Raw genomic sequence first — 26,553 nt, 5'->3', positions numbered from 1 at the left:
CTCCATGCCCACCACTTCCAGTGATGCCCTGTCATTGAGTTCCTTGAGGTTCTGGACTTAGAAGAATCTATTTTAGTCAAACATAGCTTCCATCCATCCTAGCATGACAACTCCATCATTGGGAGAATTTTGGTGTTGGGTCCTGGAGGAAGGGGCCATGTGAAGGAGCTACTTCCTGCCCTCCTCTCTGGTGAGAACCATCAGCAAAGAAGACGGGATACTAAAATAAATAATGATCTGGAGAAATCCTGTTAGATGAAAGCTGTTCCTATCTCCTTCCCTCCTTCCATCTCTCTCTCCTGTGGGCATTTTTACCAAGATGGCTTCTACCGTTCATAGAATTCAGTGACAGGGAGAGACATTTGATTTCTGTCAGTTCTGCTGTGGGGCCTTCTTCAGGCATACAAAAGGAAGTCCCCAGGGACACAGGGCTATTTCCACCTGTAGAGGACACACTGGGTCCAAAGGAAACATCAGGCAGACAGCGTAGAACTGAACTGCCCTCCAGACCTCCATGTGAGATAAGATATGAATGATGGAGAAGGAGAGGTGATGTTACAGTGAACTGCCCGGGAATCTAAGGGTAGAGCTACTGGTCAGTAATTCTGCTTCTGGGTTTAAACCATTTTTAATTAGGTTTGGTTCCAGGTTGGAATTTGGTCTCAAGTTCTTAGTTTCTTAATTGGATCACATTAGGAAACCCCATAGGCCACAGTCATCTAACCTATACGATGTTAGGCTGGAGCTGATGACGACTAAGGTGTTCTCTCAGTTTTTAACATCTAGTGGGCCAATTTCCAGGCTCTGTGGTGCTGTCTACAGGAATTACCCAAGGTACACCACTGCTACTGCAGGCAGAGGGGGGCCAGACTGACTTTGCTCTAGTAGCTTTAAGCCACAGAGGAGTCTGTGTGTGTGGGTATGGCAGAGTGAGTCTTGCAAAATACTGTGCAAAGATGAGATGCTGTTAAGGGAAGAGGGTGCCAGGGAGTATGAGATCAAATACTGGTGGGATTCTGGCAGGGCGATGTGTGTCAGGAATCAGCTCCATGGCATCGTGGCCTGTAGTAGTGCCTAGCGTCCAGACCCTCTGGAAGTCAGACCCTCTGAAAAGCAGTGAAGCATGCTCTGGCGCCGCCACTGTGCTGTGAAATGTCTCACTCAGAAGCTGAGCTGGCAGGGGCTAGGAAGTGACCGACAACCTGAGGACACATGTGTGCAGATCACACAGATGGGCCATCTCTTGCCTACCTTGGAGCCTGTGTGGGAGCCTCCTTCCTTCCCTACAGCATCTAGATCAGTCACACCTCGGCTGAATTCCAGGACGTCATTCCCCGGGAGCGGGACCTCCACCGCGTCGATGTCAGTCTCCTCTGCAGTGGCCGTGGAGGCCCTCTCGGCTCCAGTGAGCTGGCGGCCTGTAGGGACAACACAGGAGGGAGGAAAGAGAATGGAGACACTGAGAACAAAGTCCTCCTTTCCTAACACTTTAGCTTTCAGGCATGTCGAGCCCAGGGACGCCCGTGGCTTTGTAACATTTCACACATCTTTTCACTCAAGTACATTAAAGTGCATTTCAAGCCCAGTAAGATGTTCCCATCTTTGTATCTTTTCAAAGTGCAGAAACAAAAGCAATACTTCCTCAAGCCTGGATGTGACAGTTTTGCCAGGTCCACAGGCATATATTGACAGTGTGTGGGGACACTGGGAGAAGGGAGTGCTGGTCATCTCCATCTCATCGCAGCTCAGGAACAGAAGCAGCCAAGGGAAAGAGCCCTGGCTCGGGGGTCCAGAGATGAGGCAGTTGGGCCTCTAATGAACTGCTGGACAAGAAGCAAATCACCTCTCTCTCTCTGGGCCCTGTTTCTTCAACTACAGAATTAGATGCTCAGTTAGATGGACAGGTAGGGTTCCATGACTGAGGAATAAGGCAGGGAGATGAGAAGCCATATTTTAACACAGTATCCATCTCTCAGCCCTCAGAGCCTGCTCCTCTCACCAAGAGCAGAGCCAGGGAGACGCCTGCAGGAGGTGGCATGGGGAGCGGGGAAGGGATGGGGTGGCTGCTTTTCCATGCTTCCTTATCTAATTTTTCTACTTCCCACATTTCTTTCTTTACACTGAAGACAACGGCCATGTCTTTGTTTAACCACACGCACAGCATACTGCTTAATACCAATGTAAGAAAGGCCTGCTATTTCTTACTTATCTTCCTTCCCTGATCCTATTTCTTGGATTCCATAAAAATATCTGACAACTCCTGGGCATTTCGTAGGAAATATTTTCATTTTCTATATTTGCAATTAGGTTAATTACTGCCGTCTTCAAAAAAGATTTCTCATGAGTTTTCAGAGACCACGTACCAATTATTAAATAGACCAGGTGGAGGTACAGCAGGAGACACAGAGCTGATGCCCGGCGCTGAAGCCAGCCCAGGCACCCAGGCCTCGGTCATTTGAGTGCTTACTTTGTAGAACAAATTGTTCTAGAAGTGTTCTTAAGGGAAACAAGCCTGGCATTTAGAAAGTAAACAGTGGGCTTGGTTTTCTTCCTGGCTACTCCAAAAGCTGAGGAGACAGTCCTGTGGAGGGCTGCAAAGGTGTTTAACAGAAAAGATGGTTCTGACTGCGGCCAGTGGGGACAGGGAGGGGGAAGCTCTTCTGCCCCTCGGTCAGCCAGTAGGCGGGAGCACAGGGAGCAGCCTGCTCTCTACCACACCCTGCACCTGGAAGGGGTTTAGCCTGAGAGATATAGGGTTGGTAGTTGGGAGGTGCTGGAAACTGAGTGTCTGGCTCTCCATGCCTGTACAGGAAAGAGCAGGGTGAAATTTCCATCAGTGATCAGGAGGAGCTGGGCTCCTGCAGCGCCCTGTGTACTTAGCACACGATATCGGATGTGCCTGGCCATCAATCTTCCCTGATAGACTTGAGGCCAGGCTGTGTCGCATACATGTTTCCTGAAAATGTTTCTCTGGCACAGAGAAAGTGTTCCATAAATACTGACACAGGAAGTAGTGTAGTGACAGGGTAGCAAAACAGGAGAACAGGCTGCAGGCTTATCTACTTCCCATCCCTGGAGAGACTAATAGGGAGGACTAAGAAGCCCCAGACACGAGGGTTTGGACAGGGCCTCGCCAGAAGCCCAGGTGGAATCAGAAAATCTCTCAGGTTTGGCAGGGCATGGTGGCTCATGCCTGTAATCCCAGCACTTTGGGAGGCCAAGGCGGGTGTATCACAAGGTCAAGAGATGGAGACCATCCTGGCCAACATGGTGAAACTCCATCTCTACTAAAAATAAAAAAATTAGCTGGGCATGGTGACGCGTGCCTGTAATCCCAGCTACTCAGGAGGCTGAGGCAAGAGAATCACCGGAACTCAGGGGGCGGAGGTTGCAGTGAGCCGAGATTGTGCTACTGCACTCCAGCCTTGGCGACAGAGCAAAACTCCATCTCAAAAAAAAGAAAATCTCTCAGCTTCTTGCTCTGTTTTAGGCAGACTTATAAAAACACAAAGTATTCAGCTATTTTGTTTGTATGCGCACAGTTCCCATACTAATGCTGAAGTAATTCAACGACAAGCCATAGGACTGCTTTCTAAGAGACCTCCTGCCACCCAGTGGGGGTTTCGATGATCACAGGTGGAGTCCTGCCACTTTATTACAGCAAATGGGCACAGGTCAGTATACTATCCACATTGGTTAGAACTGGGAAGGGTAGAGCTGGGATAGACAGGACATGCTGGATGGAGGACTGTAATCATTGTGTGTGCTGTAGCATATCACGTTAAGACAAGACCTGGTGGGAGGGACCCACAGCAAATGGCGTTCTTTTGGTCCTGTCAAATAAATGAGGAAATCTATGTGTTTCATGTCTCTCCTGGTGTTCCAGGACCTGGGGAAATAGCCCTATTGGTGGTTGGCATGGAAATGACATGGAAAACTTCGGGCTTCTCCAGGAAACTTATGGGAAGAGGCACTCCAGTTTCCAAACTGTAATAGAGAGAACTAAGACCAAGATTGGGGGTAGGAGGTGCTACTTTCTGAACTACCTCTTTAGACTATTTCTATCTGATACATTAAACAGTAACTAGAAGCCATCAGATACATGGTTATTTCATTCACTTATTCAATAAGCATTTATTATGATAGAAATCTATGAGACACTGAGCCTAAACACTAATAAGCGTAATCTGAGTTTTTGATGCTTCTCCAGCCTGATGGAGGAAACAGACATGAACCATGGCTGCAGCCTGAGGTCATAAGCATCACCTAGGAGGGGGCTATCCAAGGTGCAGGACACCAGGAGAGGTGCATCTCACTTAGGTCAGGGTGAAAGAAGCCTGTGCAGAGGAGCAAACGCCACCTGCAGAAGAAGTACCAGCTCAGACAGGTGGGGAAGTAGGCAGGTGCAGGTCGGGTGAGGGCCATGGAAGGCAATCTAGGCAGAGGGCAAGGCAGGAGCAGAGGCACAGAGGCAGGAAGCCCACGGCATGTCAGGCACTGCAAGTGGCTCCGTAGGGAGGGACCCGACCAGGAAGAGTCGGCATCTTTTCTTGAGGGACTGAAAGCAGGTAATACCAAAACATTTCCATCCTCCAAAATTTCACTCTAGATATAGTATGGAGGATAGATCCAGGAGGAATGAGAAAAAGCAATACTCTAGGTGGAAAATAGGAGGGCTTAAGCGAAGACAGTGGCAATAACATAGGAAAGAGATGGATTTGATGAATCTTCATGGGGCAGAAATCACAGGACTTGCTTGTCTGTGGTGGGGGCAGGGGTGGGGATATGTGTAAGATGAGTTTTAAAATACCTGATTTAGGTGACTGAGTAGAGACTGGCATCCTATAGGAGAAATCCAGGAGGAGAAGCAGGATTGCAGGTAAGAGGATGAGTTCAACTTTAAACCTGTTGACATCATAAGAGTCTGTGTAACAGTCAAGTAGAGATACCCATTAGGCTGTTGGGTATGTTATGGACTGAATGTTGGTGTTCATATGTGGAAGCCTTAACTCCCAATGTATTAGCATTTGGAGATGACCTTTTGGGAGGTAATTAGATCATAAGAATGCAATCCTCGCGATGGGATTCATGCCTTTATAAGAAGGGATGTAGGAGATCTCTCTCTTTCCACCATGTGAGGATACAGAAAGAAGTCAGCTGTCTGCAAGCCAGAAGAGAGTCCTCACCAGGAACCAAGTTGGCTGGCACCTTACTCTTGGACTTCTCAGCCTCCAAAACTACCAGAAATAAATGCTGTTTAAGCCATCCAATCTACTGCATTTTATTATGGCAGCTGAGTAGATTACTATAGTGCATGAATAGAAAGTTAGGAAAAAGGCCTGGCCTAAAGATAAACCTTAGTTGAAATCGTGGGACATCGGAAAAAAAAATACCAGGGGCAAGTCTGGAGAAATTCCAACACTTAAGGGGTAGGTAGAAGAGGAGCCTGCAGGTCGGGCATGGTGGCTCACGCCTGTAATCCCAGCACTTTGGAAGGCCAAGGCACGTGGAATTACCTGAGTTCAGGAGTGCGAGACCAGCCTGGCCAACACGGTGAAACACCCATCTCTACTAAAAATACAAAAATTAGCTAGGCATGGTGGTGCATGCCTGTAATCCCAGCTACTCGGGAGGCTGAGGCAGGAGAATCACTTGAACCTAGGTGGTGGAGGTTGCAGTGAGCTGAGATTGTGCCACCACACTCCAGCTTGGGTGACAGAGTGAGATTCTGTCTCAAGGAAAAAAAAAAAAAAAAGCGGAGCCTGCAAAGCATGCTGAAAAGCAGCTAGTGGAGTCAAAAGGGAAGGAGTGTGTGGTGGGGATGCCCCAGAAGCTGCCAAAGCACACTTCGTTCCTGGGGATGAGCACTACAGAGACAGGCTGCCCTTAGGAAAACCTGCCCGGTAGCTTCAGGAAGGGCTGGCAGGGCAGCAGACACCAGATCACTGGAGGCTGAAAAGATATCAGCAAGAGTGGGAGAAAATAGTGAGTGCAGACAAGCCACCAAGAAGCCTGGCTACCACGGAGAGGAGAGAGAGAAGGTCATGGGTAGGAGGGAGATATAGGGACAAGGAAGGCTTAATTTTGTTTTGTTTTTAAGATAAGAAAGACTTGACCTTATCTATCTGCAGTTGGGAGAGGAAGGGAAAGGCAGCATAGTAGATAATTTGGGTGAAGATTCAGGAGCATGAGATAACCAGTTGCTCAGAGTTCCAGAGGAGGTGAGATGGAGGTGGAATGCAGCGGCAGGCAGCAGCAAAAGGCCACTGTCCACTGAGACAGAAGCTGGGGACAAGCAGGGCTGCTGAATGGTGAAGTAGCCCTGGCTGCGTTTGGGGACCACAGATGTGTAATTGGTCTGTGGGTGGCAGTTTTCTTTAGTGCTGATCAGTGTCACAGGGCGAAAATGAAAAGGTACTGTTGGGTTAATGCAGAATTGGGGTTTAGCCAGTTGGTACAGTCAAATGAGTGAGGAGTTACAAGCTCAGTCCCAAAGTGCTTGAAATGGCCACTTCTGGCCTTGAAACTGCAATAACAGCTTTTAAGCTTAAACAAAACTGCACTAGTTTTATGTGTATGGGCTGAGTATCCCTATCTGAAATGCTTAGGACTACAAGTGTTTTGGATTTTAGAGTTGCCTATTTGCATGTGTATAATGAAATGTCTTAGAGATGGGACCCACGTCTAAACATGAAATCCACTGATGTTTCATACCCACTTTATATAGCCGAAGGCAATTTTATACAATTTTGTGCATTAAACAACATTTGCGTACATGAAACCATCAGCAAGCAAAGGTATCAAGTGTGGAATTTTCCACTTGTGGTGTCAAGCTGGTGCTCAAAAAATTACTGATCTTGGAGCATTTCAGATTTTAGATTTTCAGATTAAGGATGCTCAACCTGTATTAATTGATTTATCATCATTACTACACTAAGTGGTGGTTATCAGGAGCTGGGGGGAAGAGAGAGATATAAGTCAAAGGATACAAGGTTGTAGGTATGTAGGATGATAAGGCCAGAACTCTAATGTACAACACAAGGACTCTAGTTCATAATATCGTATTCACAATCTTTGCTGACAGAGTAGATCTTAGATGCTTTTCTCGTATTAAAAAAAAAAAAAGTTTTATTTTCAGAAAGGTCTATCCCACCAAAAGGCTCCGGGTCCTTTCCCATGTTGGATTGTCTGCAGTTGGGGGAGGAGGGTCACCTCCAAGGGAACAGGGTGTCTCCCAGGAAACCCTCTCCAGGAGTCGTCAGAGAAACAGCACAGGACACAACAGGGCAAGTGCCACAGGAGCAGCGGCCCCACCTGGCTCTGGGCCCCAGGGACGGCCAAGGGCAGCTGCTGCCAAATGATACAAAAGATAAACCTCCCCCAGGAAGAGAACAGTAGTCAGAACAAGGAGGAAAGAAAGGCAGGCACAAAGAGGAAGAGAGGGAGGAGGCGCACAATGAAAGTGAGCAACATCACTGAAAACGCTGCTGAAAACCATGAAAAGACGTGACGAGACAGCGCTCTCCAGCTCCTCCAGAGTAAATATGTTTCCTCTGCACAATGGAGGGCCTGCTGACACGTTAGGTGGGCTGGCTCCACTGGTAAGGCAAACATCGCACTAAACAAACAGTGGGTACTTACGGAGAGCATGTTATATGCTAGGCACTATGCTGCTTTACATAGATTCTCTCACAATACCAGACGGATGAGAAAACGAAGCTCCAGAGAGACCATGAAATTTGCTGAGGATTAGCCAGCTGAAAGGCGGTAGAGTCAGGATTCAAGCCAGTGGTTCTGGTGCTGGAACCTAAGCCCTCAGTGGCTCCTCTAGCCCGCGGCTCCAGCACTCTCTCCATCGTGCCACTCTGTATCTTCACTTCTGTGGTTGTTAATTGTATGTGTCAACTGGGCTAGGTCACTATGGTACCAAGGTATTCGGTCAAATATTATTCTACATGTTGCTGTGAAGGTATTTTTTTTTTAAATGAGATTAACATTTAAATCATTAGACTCTGAGCCAAGCTGATTACTCCCCCATAATATGGGAAGACCCCATCCAATCAGTTGAAGGTCTTAACAGAGCAAAGGCTGACCTACCTGGAGGAAGAGGGAATTCTGCCAGCAGACGGCCTTCACACTCAAACTGCAATTCTTCCCTGGGTCTCCAGCCTGCTGGCCTATCCTGCAAATTTTGGATCTACCAAGTCTCTACAGTTCCAGGAGCCAATTCTTAAAAATGAGTCTCTCTCTTTCTCTGTATGTCCCTGACTAACACAATTTCCATCAGCCTACAGGCCTTCTCCTCACCTTCACGAGCAGGGGAGAACCCTTGCTGCCTCCATTTCCCTGCAGGGATGCCCATATTATTTAGCACACCCAGCCCATGCTTGACCTCCTTGTAGAGATTCAGTGCTCTGTTAGACATCTTAAACCTTGAAGAAACTGTACTGGGCCTGACAGGCTTTCCTAGAATGGACCCTCATGTAGAATATCATTCCATTTTTCTTAGGAAGAGTAGTATAAGGAAGATGCCAAGCAGCTGAGGTCTCACGTATAGTAATGAGATTTGGGAAAACTATCTCCAAAAAGGTAATAAAGAAAGAGAGAGAAACATAGCTGGTATGCCTGTTATTTCAAAGCTGACCATCTGTTACAATCAAGGAGTGTGAGCACACTGGCCTCCGTAGCCATGGTCACCGTCACCACCTTCTCATCAATACTCTGCTCAGTCTCCCAGTGTCACCTCAATTCTGCCTGCTCCCTCCACACCAAGTGTCATCATTCCTCAACAAAGGGGGCTGTTTAAAAGTCACTCCCTGTTGAAATCTCTACTCAATCTCTGTGTTCCTTTTGGCATACGGTAAGCATTTAACAAACATTTGTTGACAATGACTAAAACATATGTACTCCCTGCCACACTCACTGACTGTGCTTGTCAGTTTATTCAACAAGTCTTAATTGTGCTAGGAAGTCCCCACTTTCCCAGAGCTCATACTCCACTAAAGACAGAGGACGCTATGCTATATGTCTGGTACACAGTGGACTAAATGTTAATGTTAATGGCATCAGCCAGGAGTGAAGAAAACACGGGAACCCAGAAAAGAAGGGTTTAAATTTTCTGAATGAGCATGGGAGCTAAAAGTCTGGCTTCCCAGAAGACAGTGCTAGGCTTGAAGGATGGGTAGGATATCTGCATAGAGGTGAAGGCAGGGACCCACGGCATAGGGAACAGTGTTGACTGTGGCTGGAAAGTCCATGATACCGTATGTTCCAAGCAGGAAGGAGCTCAGGGAACAAGGGCGGAGTGAGGGAAGTAAGACTGAAAGAAAAGGACAGGAAGTGATCCTTATGGAATCCCCACTGAGTCTTCAGAGAATCATGAATCACACCAAACCCACTCCACCCAGCAGACCACTGCAGGGGCCGAAGTACAAGAAAAGAGCAGTTCCCACTGCAAAAGGGAAATAAGATCTACCCCTTGGTGTTGTTAATATAAAAAGCTATCCAGGTGGTTCTCTCCACCTGGCCAGACCATATGACCCTGACCTCTGTGGCCAGCAGCTGAGTGATAGGTTCCGATTAGGGTCTTGGAGATTAGATCAAATGCCTCTGATGGTTGTTCTGTGATAATAACAGTGTTCAAATGCTCAGCCTCTGGACACCCTCTCTGTGTCCAATCCCTTTCACTCCAGGAATAACTGTCTTCACCGGAGAAAATACCCTTTACTTTTTGCTTAAAATTTCTTTGTACATGTGTATACTGGCTGCCAATGTGACTGTGGGTTTAAAAGCTTTTGAGAGTTAGGATGTGGCTCTCCACCAGCCAGGCCACCAACAGGGCATGGGCATGACCAAAGAAGAGTTAACAATGTCAGACTTCAATCTTCTCCAGCTAGCAGTTCTCGTGGTGAATCTTCCAATTCAGAAATGAGCAGACGGGCTTCTGTTCTCTGAGCCAAGCAACCAGCTAGAGGTCTGATGTGTCCTCCATATAAGGTTTATAGGAAACTGTCACCAGTATGCTCTAAAAATTGACCAGCAGAGATATATAAAGCATTCACCAACGTGTGCCTCTATTTCTCTGCTTTATCTCGAAGTCCTAGATCACAGAGATGGAACAATTTTAATGTTTATATCACATTAGGACTGTGGCTTGCTATAAATTGAGACTGGTCAAGGGTACATGATAGAATGCAAGGCTCCATCTGTGTGATAATACTTTATGAGTCAAGATCATGGAGATGCTGTCATTAGTAATGGAATGTCACTACTTAATAGAAATGAGTAAGCCAAAAGAGAAGTGAAATAATTCCCTCTATTCACATAGAAACTGGGCACTAGGATGAAAATAATGTCAGGTTTTCAAGATTTATAACTAATATATATCTAAGGTTTATAACTAATATACATCTAAAACATATATCTAATAATACATATTTTCTTTTTTATAATGGATGTATAACTAATCTATATCTAAGGTATTAAGGCTATAAAAGTACAGTGAAAAGTCAATCTTCCTGCCACCCCAGCCACCCAGTTCCTTTTCTCAGGATGAACCACAGTTACCAGTTTCTTGTGTACTACTCTGGAGATATTCCATGCATAAGAAATGTGTGTGTGTGCATGCATGTGTATACATATATACCTACATATACACACACATTTAAATCTATGGATTTTTAATACAATTGGTAGCATGTCATATCCACAATTCTATTTTTTTTCTTTTTTTCACAATTCTAAACTTTGACCTTTTTGGGTTTTTTTTGAGATGGAGTCTCACTCTTTCACCCTCGCTGGAGTGCCGTCGCATGATTTTGGCTCACTGCAACTTCTGCCTCCCAGGTTCAAGCGATTCTCCTACCTCAGCCTCCTGAGTAGCTGGGATTACAGGCTTGCAACACCACAGCCAGCTAATTTTTTATATTTTTGGTAGAGATGGGGTTTCTCCATTTTGGCCAGGCTGGTCTCAAACTCCTGACCTTAAGTGATCCGCCTGCCTCAGTCTCTCAAAGTGCTGGGATTACAGGTGTGAGCCACCATGCCTGACCCTTAAACTTTGACTTTTTTAAGTAAGCAAAATATCTTGAAGATGGCTTTACATTGGTTCATAGAGAACTAACTCATTCTTCTTAATGGTTGTGCAATGTATTGTAATTTATTTAAAAGTCCCCTCTTGCTGTTTCTAATCCTTTGGTTCTATAACAAATTCTTTGTTATATAACCTTATATATGAAGCATTTCACACCTGTATGCATCTACCTTTAGGGTTAATTCTTAGGAGGGAATTTGAAGGAAGTTTGGGGTTCAAAAGGCATATGAATTTTCAAATTTAATAAAGATTTCCACATTTTTCTCCATATGGATTCTCCCTCTATCATATGCTAAATTTGCAAACATATCTGGGTCTGTATATGAGTTTCTATTCTGATCTATTCAGGCACCTATTTGAACATGAGTTTTACCTATCGTAAGTACAGTTTTACCTGTTATAGCTTTATCATGTCTTTTTCTATGAGGAAAGCCACTCCTCCTCTGCTATCATTCATCTTTTACAGAATTTTTTCTATTCTTGCTTTTTAATTTTCATATATTTACTTTAAAATAATAGCACATATATATGTGGTGCATTCTCTGCATAAGCACCAGGCTCAGCATTTTAAAAGTATCAGTTTATCTAATTATGACAATAACTCTGAAGCACATAGTACTACTATTTCTGTTTTTTGGAAGAGTAAACTAAAGCACAGAGAGGTTATGGAACTTGCCCAAGATCACACAGGCAGTGACTGCTGCAGCTACAATGCAAGGCCAGGGTCTTCTCTCTGTTTGCAGAGTAGAGTTTCTTTTGTTGTTTTTGAACTTTTTGAGTGGGGTGCTTAATTAATTTGACTTTCATGATTTGCATCTGTTAATGTAAGTGACTGAACCTTTGAATTTTCCTCTGAGCATTGCTTTAGCTATATCCCATGAGTTTTGAACACTGCAGCTTACTGTGGAGCCTCCTTTGCTGTTAAAAATCTGTATTGTCATGTTAAGTTTATAGATTCACAAAGGAAGAATTAACATTTTTATGATGTTGAGCATTCCCATCAAACAATATGGCATACCTTTCCATTTGTTTAAGTTTTTTTATAGAAAACATACACATTTTTATTGTGATTATTTTTCATTGTTGTTTTAATGGATTTTTTTCTTCCACTATGACTTCTAACCAGCTGTTCTTGGAATATACTAAAACCACAGATATATCTATATGTGTTATTAAACTCTGACTTTCTAGCTGAATTCTCTTATTATTTCTAATAGTTCTCGGTTTATTTTCTTAGGTTTCCTATGTTAAAAATTAACATAAACAATATTATTTTTTTACCTGCTCTTTTTCTTGCCCATACTTCAGTTTTTAAACATTTATTGTTAAATAATACAACATTCTTATCTCCTTCCTGACTTTTTTTTTTTTTTTTTTTTTTTTTTTTAAGATAGTCTAGCTCTGTTGCCTAGGCTGGAGTGCAGTGACACAATCTTGGCTCACCGCAACCTCCATCTCCTAGATTCAAGCAATTCTCCTGCCTCAGCCTTCCAAGCAGCTGGGACTACAGGTGTTTACCACCACACATTGCTAATTTTTGTATTTTTAGTAGAGATGGAGTTTCACCATGTTGGCCAGGCTGGTCTTGAACTCCTGGGCTCAAGTGATCTGCCCATCTCAGCCTCCCAAAGTGCTAGGATTACAGGCTGAGCCATGGCGCCCATCCTCCTTCCTGACTTTTAATGAGGCTTGAAAGTTGGGGATATTAAAATACTATCCACATTGAGGGCTTATAGAACTACAGAAATTAGAAATTTAATAAAACAAACTCTTTAGGTAATTATACATTTATGTTCTTTCTAATTTGTTTTACAGGGGTGCTTTTTCACTGAAATTTTCTTTGAAGTCAGATTTGGTAGCATAGCAGCTCTACCTCTCCCTGATATCATTTAATAATTTAAACATCTTTAATTTCTGTTATAAAAGCAATACATGTTCCTTCAAGAGAGTCTAGAATTTGGAGAAAAACAGAATACATAAAATGTTTCTTAAAATGAATTCACAGCCTGGGGCTCCAGCGATCCACTGGAGCCTACTGTGTGCACTGCCTCTCCATCCACATCCGCAGAAGCCACGGTGCCTACCTGGGTCCCCTGAGCTGTTGCTGTTCTTCTCACTCTCTCCATCTTCCTGGCCATCTGCATTCTGCTGCGTGTGCTGCAGGCTCAGCTTGTGACAGACCTCAAAAGCCTGTCCCACTGTCCGAACAATTCTCATAGCTTGGCTCTGGGAAGGAGAAAGGAGAACTGGGTGGGTAAGGATGTGCAGGAAGCATATGGACAGAAACTTATGAAGCAGCAAAGGAAAGAGACAGAAAAACCTAAAGTTGTTCAGATATGCATGTACAAATGAGTGCAAAGATACTTTCCCTTTCTGAAATACTCCAGAAAATAGAAACTGTCACCACAGTTCTGAAATAATCAGTTATCTGAAAGGACAGATAGCAAATATGCCAATTGTGGATTTAGCCCCAATTCCTTCCTCCCTTGGGTAATACAAGTAGTCAATATGCTTCAGAATCTTTTGCCAACCATGATCAAATGTTGAGTGGGTCCATCAAACTAAGAGGAACTCAGCTATCACTTTTTCTTTTCTTTTTTGAATGCTGCTGCAAATGTTGACTTTTCCTGGAGCTCCTGCAGACCAAGGGTGGTGGTAACATGAGGCTTGGAAGCCATGGCCTAAACAGCAGCAACCAATGGAAGCTCAGCACCCAACTCCCCTGGAACACTACTAGTTGGCAGCCAACTAAATCTAATGTAAGCCTTTCCCAGACTGACTCTAAAGACCTCACGCACTTGGGTCTGTTCTGTGGCTCCTTCCTTTCTTTTGTTTTGCTACTTAATCTCTTGCTTTAAGAGCCCAAGAAGGGAACTTGACCCTAGCTCCCAGTATTCCACCATTTAGAAAAGGAGAGAGAGGACAACGAAGTCTGCTCCTATGTAGAGTCTTAGGCCATCCATGCAGGCTGTGAGGAAGAGCCACATGCAGGGGTTCCAGGGCATGGCCTCAAAGAGATAACTGACTATGGTTTGATGATGTCAGCTTTTGCTTTCTTTCAAGGACAGAAATGAGTGTTGTGGTTTATAAGAGTTTTAGAGCTCAGGCTGGGAAGGGCTGAGCACATTGCTTCTCTTTCCTCAGTGGACCTCAAGCATCCCACCACCATGGGCTACAGTTTAATTGTGACTGTCACCCTTTACTCAAATCTAACATTAATCATGTTTTGGATTAGCTGACTTCAGGTCAGCCATGCTACCTGTTGACACCATAAAGTCCATCAATCACATCCAAAACCCCCCAGGTAATGGCAGCAATCAAGTAGGGCTTTTCATCAGCATGAGGTAGCTGGTATTATATTACCTAACTGATATCCAGTGTTTTGATAAGCCTAGAAGGGCTTCTTGAAGGTAGTAATAAAAAAGATGAGCTAATTGTAACATGAAATGCATAAATGAAGCACATATAACAATGAGCTCATCTTTCCCATTACTATCTTCACGAACTCCTAGGAACCTTAGAACCCTGTGCATAGAACAACTGCTGCAGTCCATTTTCTGCTGGATATAACTTCTAAAATTGCTTTTCCTTGAGCCTGGAGTCATTTCTATGTTCCTTCTGTTTATTTCAGGCCAAAGCATCCATATTAATGTGAAAAGGCATCTTGGCTGATTATCACCTACATGTTAATTTCAGATCTCAGTCCACTCTACTGCTCCTTGTATTCCTCAATTCAAACACCCTCCTAGAAGTAACTGTTTGACAGCTCTAACCTTTCTTAGCCATTATACTAACTCCAGGGATATTCTCCACTGGTATCTCACTTGGAACATCCTGACACTTCTGGGAGATGAGAACTTTAAGCGAAGCAGGAGGAGATGGGTAACTTCTGTGGGGTCCACTATCACCTAGTAGTGAATCAGAACCACTGTTTTCTATGTCTACCCTTAATTTCCACCTGTGTCCACAGGGCAGACTTAGGCCCCTTCTCATACCATAGGCTTGCAGTGTCTGAGAGATGACTGTTTTATCTGCACAGGAAGTTGAGAAGCAGTAGGCATCAGTCCTAAGCAAGAAGCTCCTACTCCCAGAACACAAAAAGGTGTGATTTAGAAGACACAGTCCCTAACAAATGTGGGCCAAGAACACTCTAGCTTTCTACATCTCCTTTAGCCATCAAGCTGTGCTGAGCCAGGAGGCTTAACTCTCAGGTGAAAAAGGAGAAGAAAAGGCTCCTACATCAGAAAGTGTTATTCCCCTGGGCCTTGAGATTTTGTGAGAGTAAGAGCAGGCTGAGGATGGTCAATCATCTACAGCAAATCTCATTACTAGCTTACTAAACCTTAGGTATGACTTTATTCTGTCTACCACGTATACTCAGTGTCCATTATATAGACACTTTCCCCTCCTTTCTTCTCTGACTCTTGGGAATTTTGCTCTCCCAAGTTCTTTACAAGAGGTGGAAAATGTAAATGTTTTCAGTTGTAACAATAAAATATGGTAAGTCCAAATGGTATGTAGAGATTAAGTGTTTAATTCCATTACTGTCTTCTCTTACATAAATTAACCCAGACATCTCATGCTGAATAAATATCTGCAAAAAAAATAAATATCGGTATCATTCCCAGGGCACAGACTCAGCTTCTCCCTTTAAAATACAGTTATATAGAAAATTCCAAATTCATTACAGAGTTTGTTCCTATAACATCTCAGGTTTTCCTAAGGAAGACTTGTTACAAATTCCATCATCTGTAAATCACAGACACTTCCTTTAACCAGCTTTTAAGATATTAAAAATTTTTAAATCCTCAAACAAATTGTCCCTGATCTATGGGATTAGACAGGGGTAGGGATAAAATTTCTAACTTTATCTTTGGAAGGAAGCCCTCAGATTTAAATAAGAGGATAACGTTGGTGGGAGAATGACTTTACGGAGGACTTGTATTTCTCAGGCATCACAAGATGACAATGGACGACAGGATATGCTCAGAACTGAGTCCTTTAAGAATGTAGACTCCAGCTCAAATCTCTATTCTGCCACCTTTATCATGGACAAACATGCAGAACATACTCACAGGTTCAACCATTTATAAGCTCAAAGCGTTTGTAAGGAAGTGGGCTGGTTTTAATGCTTAATATTTATACTGCTTCATTTTTACATTTTACTAGTACTTTTTACTAGGATCAGCAACTGCCCCTAACCTCTACCTGACTGCCCTGAAAAAGTAGAAAATGCAGATTTTAGGTTTACTGGTCCTGCCTTTCCCATGCTGGAAAGGGCATCCCATCCCTCAGCCTCCCATTTCCTTACTAACCTCCCTCTGTCAGTTTTCTCTATAGTATTTCCGTAACTGCACAGAAAAAGTGAATCAGTGATGGGTCTATAGCATTATAGCATTTGTTCTGTCACAGAGAGGAATTAATAAATGGATTACACATATGATAGCACCTACCACAGTGCCTGGCATACAGTAAATGCTCAATAAATGTTTTATCCTGATTATGGAATTCGCTGCACCAAGAGGCAATTAAGACAGAAGAGAAAAAGCCATGCAAAAAAGGTGCAATGATTTTTATTATAATAGAAACATAAAGAGACTAAGAGAATCACCTCTTACGTGTGTATGCTAGCATCCAAAAGGCTGTGCCTCAGACAGCATAGCCTCTACCACAGCATCAGAGGAAAATTCCTGGGCCCAGTGAATCTTTGGTCTGAGTTAGTATGATGGTTCCTATGTAAGGAAATTGTTGCATTACGAGTTCTAGATCTGCACATTGAGTGGTAAATGGTTGAATAATTAAATTAACAAATTAAATAAAATGGTTTAATTTTTTTATTTTACTCCTTTTATGTGAAGGTTATATTTCTATCCACAGTAAAAGGACCCAGTAGCATGTTTTATAAAGAGCCCTCTGCACTTGAACACATCATCAAGCTACTCTGTTTTACAGAATGACTACATACATACATATAAAAGAATTGCCCTTCCTATCTACCACTCTAGGAGTCAGAAGGGGCTGAACGCCTCCTAATTGTACTCATAAATGGCTACGTGAGTTCTGATGTCCCTTGAACTTTCAGGCTCTACTTCCTTCACCATTAAAAAAAAAAAAGAGTCTACTTTTAGAGGATTCTATATGGGGACCTTGTTAGGGAGGTGATTACCTGAAGGTGGCCAGTAGAGGCAGCCTGTGCCTGGCAGGGGCTGTGCCTCTACCATCTGCTCTCTGCACAGCCACGCTGGCTCCTGCCTGCTAGCCTTACCCCACTTGGTTACCCCTCCTTCTGGCCTGCTAGGCAAGAAAACTGGTTCTGCCTGCAATCCCGAAATACAAGAATCACACACGCTGGGATTTTTGTCGTTAATAAGCCATGTATGTCTGCACCCAAGAGGGAAAACTCTGGTAAACAGAAGCTTTAAAAAGAATCCCTTCCAGAAGTTTTTAGGAATGCTTGCCTGTGGGTCTCCTAGATCACAGTGAAGCAGTTGCTCCCACCTCATGGCCACATACAGGCCTTTGGAGACTAAAGTGGAGGTTTATAAAGATAGGAGGCAGTGAGGTACAAAGAGCGAACAAGTGGAACATTGAAAAGGCAGCTTTTTTGAGTTCCAAAATCTGGCCATTCTCTGGAATTTACTAGATTTTTTTTTAAAAAGCATCATTATATTGCATTATTTCTGTAAAAACCCATTTAGTTTTACATAAGACCCTAAAAGTGCTTTGCCACACAGATCAAATCTTCTTGTCCAAAAGCCATTTTCTATTAGCAGCCCAAAAGCATCTGTGGGCTCTTCATTGTCAAGATTAGGCTGGATATGGTTGCTTTGATGTTTTCAAAGCTGGAAAGGTATATCTAATCTCAGAGTGGCTCTTAGCTCCAGATGGAGAGCACTGAAGCTCATGGGAGTGTCAATTACAGGCAATTTTGTGAAAATACAGCCGGAAAGGAAGCTTAGAACTGTATACACTTACCTTATACGCACAGCAATGTTTCTTCAAACCACCCATCTTTTCATGCTGACACAGCTTCTTCTCCTACAACCCTAGGACATCCCTCAAACCAGAACCAAAGTTAAGTCCAAATGCAATGAACAGCTGTTCTCTTCAGCACACCTAATGTGAGTATCAAGTATATATCTAGCAGGAGTCAACATTTGATGAACTGCAGCAATGGCCATGAAAATAACACTATATTCACAATCACTGTGGATTGTACACCCAAAAACAAACAAAAGCCTGCAGTGGTAGCTTCAGGAAGACAGAAATCAAAAGGTTGGGTCCTGTTCCTCACAGGCCCATAGACAAATTATGGTCAATCATGATTTTATTTTCTCCCATCAAAGTACAAAGCAGGCCTGACCCTGCTTGGCTAATGAGATCAGAGACATCCAAGGTGATATGGCCATAGACCATGATTTTATTTGCTATTCTCTTTCTTAATGACTTTATGGTTGGTTGGTCCTGTAAACTTTGGAAATCCTTAAGTGCTATATACTGTAAAGAATGGTTCTTGTTAATCATATTCTGCAGCTACTTTGATAAATAATCTTGGGCACTCTTCTGAATTTCACTAGCTCTCTCTTTACTTGACAACTTATAAAGAAGATTAAAAGAGTCATTAAATAAGCAAGTGGAGAGTATAAGTACAAAATATAAGATGAAGATGATGATGACAATGACAATAACAAGAGGATAAAAAGGATAAGAATGGGGCACACATCTTGCAAGTAAGGTTCTTTATTGGTCTACCAGCTCTCTACTCTAGTTTACTATTCCCCTGTCCCCTCCTCCACTCCTCCATCTCTTTTGGGTACTCAAATTTGACTGACAAGTAGTTCTGAATTTTGGACAACTGAAGTCCATGAGGTCAGTTGCAGGACAGCTCACAGATTTGTAATTCTCATCTATCACAGCAATAAAATATGTCCTTAGCTTGACCTTAACCGCCACAGAATCTCAACAAAAATAGAACTGAATGTTATGTTTCTTTAATGTATTCTTTTTGGGTGCAAGGGGAAACCTTAGTAAAAAAAATCAGCTTATATCTTTCAAATGATCTTAATCTATGGAATTTACAATGCCAAAGCATGGAAATACATTTCTATTTGGACTTCTACATATAGTTGGATCTACAGTACTAAGTCTCTGAAATGGTAGATGGGTTAAGTTTTTGTCCAACATGTTATTTAATGGCTTTGACTGTATAATTTGGTTGAGGTGATTCCTTGGACATCAGAATATTGCTCAGTATAAGGAAAGTTTAGTTTCAAAGCAGGTGTGACTTCTGACATTGACAGGACATACTGTATCTTAAAGTTTCCAATAGATAGCTGGGGTTTTCCTTCTACTCTACTAGTCCATGAAACAGTACCCTAGAGAAAAGAAGTCTGAGTTACAATCTCAGTGCTGTCAGAAACAGCTGAGTGACTGTGGACAAGTTAATTCACCTCAGTATTGATTTCCTCATCCATAAAGAGAGTGATTCAGACTAAATGAGTTCTGAGACCCATGATTCCTGCATTTTGACTTCTCAACTCAACCCAAAGTATAAAAAACTGACTCGTTCCCTAAATTTAGGGCTTTCCTATCTTTCATCTCTTAAGCTCGACCAGGCAAGTGACTTATTCTTTAGCACATGGCTGTCATCATCATTCAAAATCCATTGCAACCACCAAAAGGACAGTTAAACTTCACAGTTGTGGCCCCCAATTTGATGGTGACAGCATTATAGGAGGAAATTATTTCTCCCAACGCAAACCAATTGAGCTGTGATTGCAGGCAAAATTATTTCAAGGAGCTGCCCGTGAAGATAATGGGGAGATCCCTGCTGCTCCTGTTAATCACCAGCACTTCACGCACTGATGCGTTAATAAGTGCAGTCACTGGTAATCAGGGCAGACAGCCATATACTGTTGGGGCCAGGAGGAAATGACAGGAGGATGACATCTACTCCATGGGAGAGGTCAAGAGGCTTCTAGAGAGGCAAAAGGCCCTGCAAATGAATACTATCATTATATCTCCCAAGGAGGGAAAACAAAGAATGCCCATGTTATTAGCAAGTGTCTCCGCTGGATGCTCTCAATGAGGAAAAGACCTACTCCCATCCCTCCTTTCTAGCATGGGTCTGAAGTGTGCTAGGGTCCCTCTACCACAATCCTGACAATCCTTCCCAGTCACAGAGAATTTGTTCCTTAAAGATCATGTCACTTCACACACAAAAATCAGCACTCCTGAGATGCCTTTCATCTTATTTGACGGCTACAGAAAACTCAAGACCAGAAAGACTCATGTATCTTTCATATGAGTTTTATGTAACAGGGTTTAGCACTCAAAGTTCTGGCCTGGGAAGGAGGTAGCCTGTTTCTAATCTCAGTGGCATCATTGAGTCACTGCCTGTTTCTACTCTCAGAGGCATCACTGATTCACTGTGTGACCAATGGTGATTTACTTCCCTGGGCCCTCTCTTTCTTCAAGTACAAAATTGAGTCAATATTAACCATACAAGGATATCATGAGGAAAAAAGGAAAATCTATGTTAAAGTGATTTGGGCCATTCAGAGTTAAGGAGCTCTTCATAGCCATGTAATGATTGCAGCTGAGCCCAGTTACAAATGGGTCTTGGAAAACAAAGCAACTTCTGAGTTACATAACTTCCTAAGGAGCCAACAACAATAATACAATGGAGTGGGTAAGAGTGTGAGCTCCACAGTCAGACCTTCTGGGTTCAGGTCTGACTCTAGTACTTATTGAGTCTTTACATACATTATGTACCTTAAGGCCCCATTTTCCCACCTATAAAATGAAGAGCATAATAGTACCTGCCTCATAGGGCTGCTGTGGGAATGAAATTAGATCATTCATATAGAGAGCTTAGAACCGTCTCAGGCTTATAGCAACTAATCAAAACAGGTTAGATATTATTATTTGATGTAATATGAGGCTGGAACTCAGATAATCTAGAGTACAGAAGAGCAGCAGTTACCGTGTTATAGTCCTGCAATATTTTGCTACCTAGCTTCTGGTGAAAGCCCAGCTGAAAAAAACTTAGCTCAAGAATACAACTCCAAAGGTGGGAGCCACATTGGCTGTGTGAGTGGCCCAAGGAAGATCCATAGGTACAGAGTAATAGCTGTGCAGGGAGTAAGATCGAGGGAGGCCAGGCCCTCAATCAGGCCTCAACTGAGACACCTGACTCATATTCTCAACCAACAGAGGAGGCAACCCTTTCCCCATGTGAACTGTAGGGTGATGACGACACCCCATTAGAAGTCATGAGAAACATGTCATGGGTATATACACAGGCTACATGATGTGATGTGAAGCAGCAATAACCAAAGTCCCACCATGGCAAGGATCTCAGACAAGGTTTTCCTACACCATGACCAATACGAGGGCTCTGGAGAACACCCACGTCTGCAGGCTTCCAGTCAAGAGGCCTCCCTGTTGACTTCCAACAACCCAGCGACATCTCTGCAACAACATTTCCTCTATAGTCCTCCCCCCACCCCACCCAACTCTGAAGCATTCCTATGATTTGCCAGTTAAAACCCCTTCCCAAGCTAACTATTATCTCTTGAAATTAGAAGTGCTTTATAAGGCCGGGCGCGGTGGCTCACGCCTGTAATCCCAGCACTTTGGGAGGCTGAGGCGGGTGGATCACGAGGTCAAGAGATCAAGACCATCCTGGTCAACATGGTGAAACCCCATCTCTACTAAAAACACAAAAAATTAGTCGGGCATGGTGGCATGTGCTTGTAGTCCCAGCTACTTGGGAGGCTGAGGCAGGAGAATTGCCTGAACCCAGGAGGCGGAGGTTGCGGTGAGCCGAGATCGCGCCATTGCACTCCAGCCTGGGTAACAAGAGCGAAACTCTGTCTCAAAAAAAAAAAAAAAAGAGAGAGAGAAGTGCTTTATAAAAAGGTAAATCACCATGTTTCGAGGCTAAGCAGGAGGGCAAGCAAAACGTGTTCCGCAGCCCTCCACAACTCTGCATCCTTCGCTGAACAATTCACTTCCCTTTCTTAGCTTGGAAACTGGCCTTCCCACCTACAGCTCAGCAGCAGAAGGGCTCACCGGCCAGGCTGAATGGAAACAATCCCCCCAGTTGCCTGGTTTCAGGCCAGGAAAGGTCCTGAGAACCAACTCTATGAAGAGCTAGAGTCTCAGTAAGTGAGGGTGAAAGGTGTATAGGAAACAGAAGAGCTAGAGATCAGAATTTGCTGTAAGAGCTATGAGACATGGAAAAAAATTGACGTGATAGGCAACCAGAGGACTACTTCTTTTCACTGGGTAATGAGAACTCCATTCTGTGCTTCAAGATTAAAGTTCTCAGTGGACACTGCTCTTAAACTCAGGTTTTGTTAGAAGTGGATGCCCCCACTGCGTCTGTATTGCTACATTAGATCTAGCAAGGCAAATATAATATAATGATCATCTTACCCAGGTTTCCTGCTCAAAATTCTTTTGTCCTGCATGTCTCCCTGGTTCTATTCTAGCCAGTGCCTGTTCATGAGAACTCAGGCAAGCTATTTAATCTCTCTAAGCCTCGATTTATTCATCTGTAAAACTGGCAGGTGAAAATTACATGTCTTACCTTTTTTGCATATGTGTTTATAAAGATAAAGTAAGATTAACTATTAAAGAACCTGGCAAATGATAAGGTGTCATTTGTAACTCTAATAAATTCCAAGGTCCACATGGTCCAGTCTACGTACAAAACTAAAGTCAGAAGCACAGTCAAATACTCAAAATGAATTAAAAGGGAATTCCAGTCTTTTGCTGCATCTGTCAAAGAACATTACAGATGATCCAATTCATGACTATCAGGAACACTTTGTGTTTCCTTTTCTTCCTCCCCAGGTCCTCTACACAAGGCCACATAAGAGGCTTTCACTCTCTTTCCCTCTTCCTACTTACCTTTCTATCAGTTCTTTAATGCAGCTTGACTTAGCCTCATTTGTTTTTTTCCCGCTCTCAGCTATACTGTTATCTAGATGTGAAGTCTGGCAACTTACTCTTTTATTCCTCCCATCTTTCCAGTTCTAGCACTTTTCATCCAACTCCATGATTTGCATTTAAAAAGCCTGGAACAGGGTGGGTAAGGGCACAAAGCTCTGTAGAGGAAGAGGCTAAGTTAGCAAGGCATAATCCTCTTTGTGGAAGTAGGATAGGGAAAAGGACGCCTATCAGTAAATCTGGACCCTAGCATGTGTTATTGATAAGGTACTTGACAAGGTACCTACACATCTACTAAAGAGGCCTGAAGACAAAAGATGCATAAAATCAAGTTCTGGTAGAAAGCCAGGCTTAATGGTTTGTTTCTAAAATGGTGGACCAATTAGGGTCCTTATAGACACAAATACAGTGTTTTCCAAAATCTCTTCTGCAGAAAAATAGTTCCCAGGATATTAACACATTACATGGAAAAAATATGGTTCCACTGTGAAATCAGGTTGAGAAATTCTGGGTTAAACAAAGTTAAAATCACACCTTCTCAGCAACTTAGGTCGTTTTAACATGAAATATTTTGGCTGATAAATGTTTTACAGAACACATTTTAGGAAATGCCGATTTTGATGATTCTCCTTATTTTATAGATGAGGAAGCTGAGACCTACATAATGTCACTCAGGGCTCCAGTGGAGAGGCAGGGCTAGCTTCTAGGCTTCTAAAACCCCAGTTGTGTGTGTTAGACTCCTGGGGGAATGTTATTAATATAAAGAACGCCTCTTCAGAATCGCAAAAGTTGCATTTACTTGGGTACCAAGGTTGTCATCCCAAATAATCACCCAGGATAACCAATATCATACACCAAGTCTAAACTGGACTCCATGTGTCTTCATATTTTGTAGCCCTCTAATCAATACACAGAATTATGATGAAGAGTCTCCTTAGCAAATGACAATGCTTTTTTCCTACCCTAGGATGAAGTTAGCATCACTCCTAGTGCTGTTGAACTGCTCTCATCCCAGAGCATGTAGCCAATGGTCAATCCCTCTCCAATCATCTATATGCAACTATGTACAAAGTTCAGATGATGCTAAAAGAGAAATCCGTTATATAGGAGCAATGACAGACTACTGAGATGGTTGCCCCATGTCAACATTACAGTAGCCATCTTCAACAGGGGCACGGGCCAATGTTGCGGGTGCTCTGGACCCATTAGAGGAGAATAGCAGATGGATGACGACCATCTCTTTACCTTCTTCTTGGATTTAAAGACATTACACCTGAAGACGTTGCTGGCACCATCTCGAGCAATATAGCTGAAGATCTTCAAGTCTTGGGAATCATGAGAGACATAGAAGATCCTAAAGGAAGAACAACAGAAAAATGCACTGAAAATGGCCTTAGGTTCAAATCTCCAACCAGGAAAGCTCTGTTTAAGGATACTCTGAAGCAGAGCTCATGAGAGCCAAGTTATGACAGAAAATCTTCTTCCTTCGGGATCAAAAAGTCACAATGCAGGAGCACTTCCAGCAGGCCCCACAAACCCTAACACTGTGACTTTCAGATTTGGTAGAGTGGGCATGGGTATGACATAGAGCCGACACTATGGTTAGCCATCTCCTGAGGTGGCAAACCTGTCCCTGTAACTTGTGTGTTAGAAGGAAAAATCATTCCCATTCTTATCAGAGCAACAAACCCGCTTCTTATCCAGAAAAATGGACACAAGTTTTCTGATGCCTGTTTAAAATTAGCCCCAAATGCAGAGACTTGGGGAACCAGCAATGTTTACCATATTGGGAGGGATTAAGATACTCTCAGTTCCTTTGGTGATAGTGGCCCCACTTTCTGTCCCTCCCCCTCTGCCAGGACCACAGCATCCATGTGTTCATTCCATGATTCAACCAATCCACTGAGTTCACACTGCGGGCCAGGAACCATCCCAGCAGCCAGGGACGCAGCAGGAACAGTACAGAAAAAGCCCCTGAACTCACGGAGCTTACAAGTAGGCAACGCCAATAAGCAAATATAAAATAAGTGCTATGAAGAAAAGTAAGGCAGAATAAGGGATGGAGCATGATGGGGGCTATTTTAGATAGGGTAGCCAGGAAGGTCTCACTGAGAGGCTGAGATCCGAATGGGGTGAGGGAGCCAGTCACTGAGATACCTGGGCCAAATCACAGCAGGAAGCAGGAACAGCAAGTTTAGAAGCCCTGCAGTGTTCAGAAGTGTCACAAGCATTCGAGGAACGCCCAGGGGGCGCAACTGAGTGTAGTTCAAGTAGAATGAGTATGCTCAGCAACAAGGTTGTAGAAGCAGCCAGAGGCAATAATGTAGAAGGCTTTGAAGGTCATAGCTTATATTCTATGTGAGATGAGAAGCCATTCAGAGGCTTCTGAGCACAGGACTGACTTGCTGTTGCTTTAAACTAAAGGATCATCCTGGCTGCTTGGGGTGGGCTGAGGTAGGCACAAGGGGAGGCTGGGAAAAGGGGGATAATTATAAGCAAGGTCCTTGTGGCTGCATCTTAAGCCAGCTTAGGACAGGGCTCAGCAGAACCTCTAGGTCTGACTGCTGTGGGGTCGGTGGAGGGAGGTGGAGCAGGTGTATCAATGAAATTACTTTTGGGCAGTCCAAGGAGAATATTGCCCTTGGTAGCACCTAAGAGGCCACATCATTTCCACAATACATTTTTCACCACTAACACCGATGGCTTTCATCCAAGGATTTAACAGGCCTGGTTTGGTTCAGTGTAGGTCTGTGCTGTGCAGAAGAAAGAGAATGGGATTCAGAGTCTACAACTTCATCTACAACTTTGCCACTTACTACAAAGTAAGTTATATCACCCCTCAGAGACTCAGTTTTATTATCTGTACAATGGGACTATTAATAGTAACACTTCCAAGAGTTACTGAGGAGGTAGAATAATTAGCAAAATGCCTTCTTACATCCCCTTACTGATGTATCCTCTAAACAGCCTAGTAACTGAGATTCTTGCCACAGGACTCCAAGAAGCCTGGGAGGAACATTCACAAGAAAAGTGGGCACAGAGAGGAGAACACTACTGTGAAAAAACCCAGGTTCACCTTGGGGACTGCAGTTTCTCTGCTAAACTCAGCTAGCAGGCATTTCAGTACATCTCACATGTCTATCATCTCTAAGTGATCCTGAAATAGAGGCTGTTAATAATGTGGTTTCCAATCCCCTATCCTTCTAATGATGCCAAATTATCTTCCTTACATCAAAGGCACAAATCAACAATTGTATTTCAGCATCTCCTGCCTGAGCTCCAGGCCCATTCAGCCAACCCTCCTGGACATCTCCTCCTGAATGGTTCTCAAGCTTCTCAAATTCCTCAAACCCCCAAGTGAATTCATCATATTCCCCATAATTCTCCAAGTCCCATCTTGATAAGGGGACATCATACCTACTCAAGCCAGAAACCCAGGTGTCATTCTCAATGGCTTCGTCCACTGTTCCCCAATATCCATCACTCATGAGCAAGTTCTTTGC

The 26,553-nt window shown here is 43.4% G+C and overlaps 1 protein-coding gene across 10 annotated transcripts in view; it reads right to left on the bottom strand.

The window, feature by feature from the left end:
- CUNH1orf226 (chromosome unknown C1orf226 homolog) overlaps positions 1–26,553 on the bottom strand; it is a 385,517-nt gene that overhangs the window by 31,099 nt on the left and 327,865 nt on the right. For 8 of the 10 annotated variants that reach the window (XM_012468862.3, XM_012468858.3, XM_012468859.3 and 5 more), the window contains 3 exons: positions 24,296–24,404; positions 13,177–13,318; positions 1,252–1,418 (listed from right to left, as the gene is read on the bottom strand). In XM_012468862.3, the coding sequence (XP_012324285.1) occupies positions 1,252–1,418; positions 13,177–13,318; positions 24,296–24,404 (418 nt within the window). Of the gene's footprint in view, positions 1–1,251; positions 1,419–13,176; positions 13,319–16,703; positions 16,825–18,067; positions 21,647–24,295; positions 24,405–26,553 lie in introns of those variants that run through there. The other 2 variants (XM_012468865.2, XM_012468864.2) reach the window with 2 other exon arrangements.

The sequence above is a fragment of the Aotus nancymaae genome, unplaced genomic scaffold (assembly GCF_030222135.1).
Source record: "Aotus nancymaae isolate 86718 unplaced genomic scaffold, 86718_ANA_hifiasm-v0.15.2.pri h1tg000108l, whole genome shotgun sequence".
Lineage (NCBI taxonomy): Eukaryota > Metazoa > Chordata > Mammalia > Primates > Aotidae > Aotus > Aotus nancymaae.
Note: the sequence above shows the minus strand (reverse complement) of the source record. Positions and strands in the feature narration are given on the sequence as shown.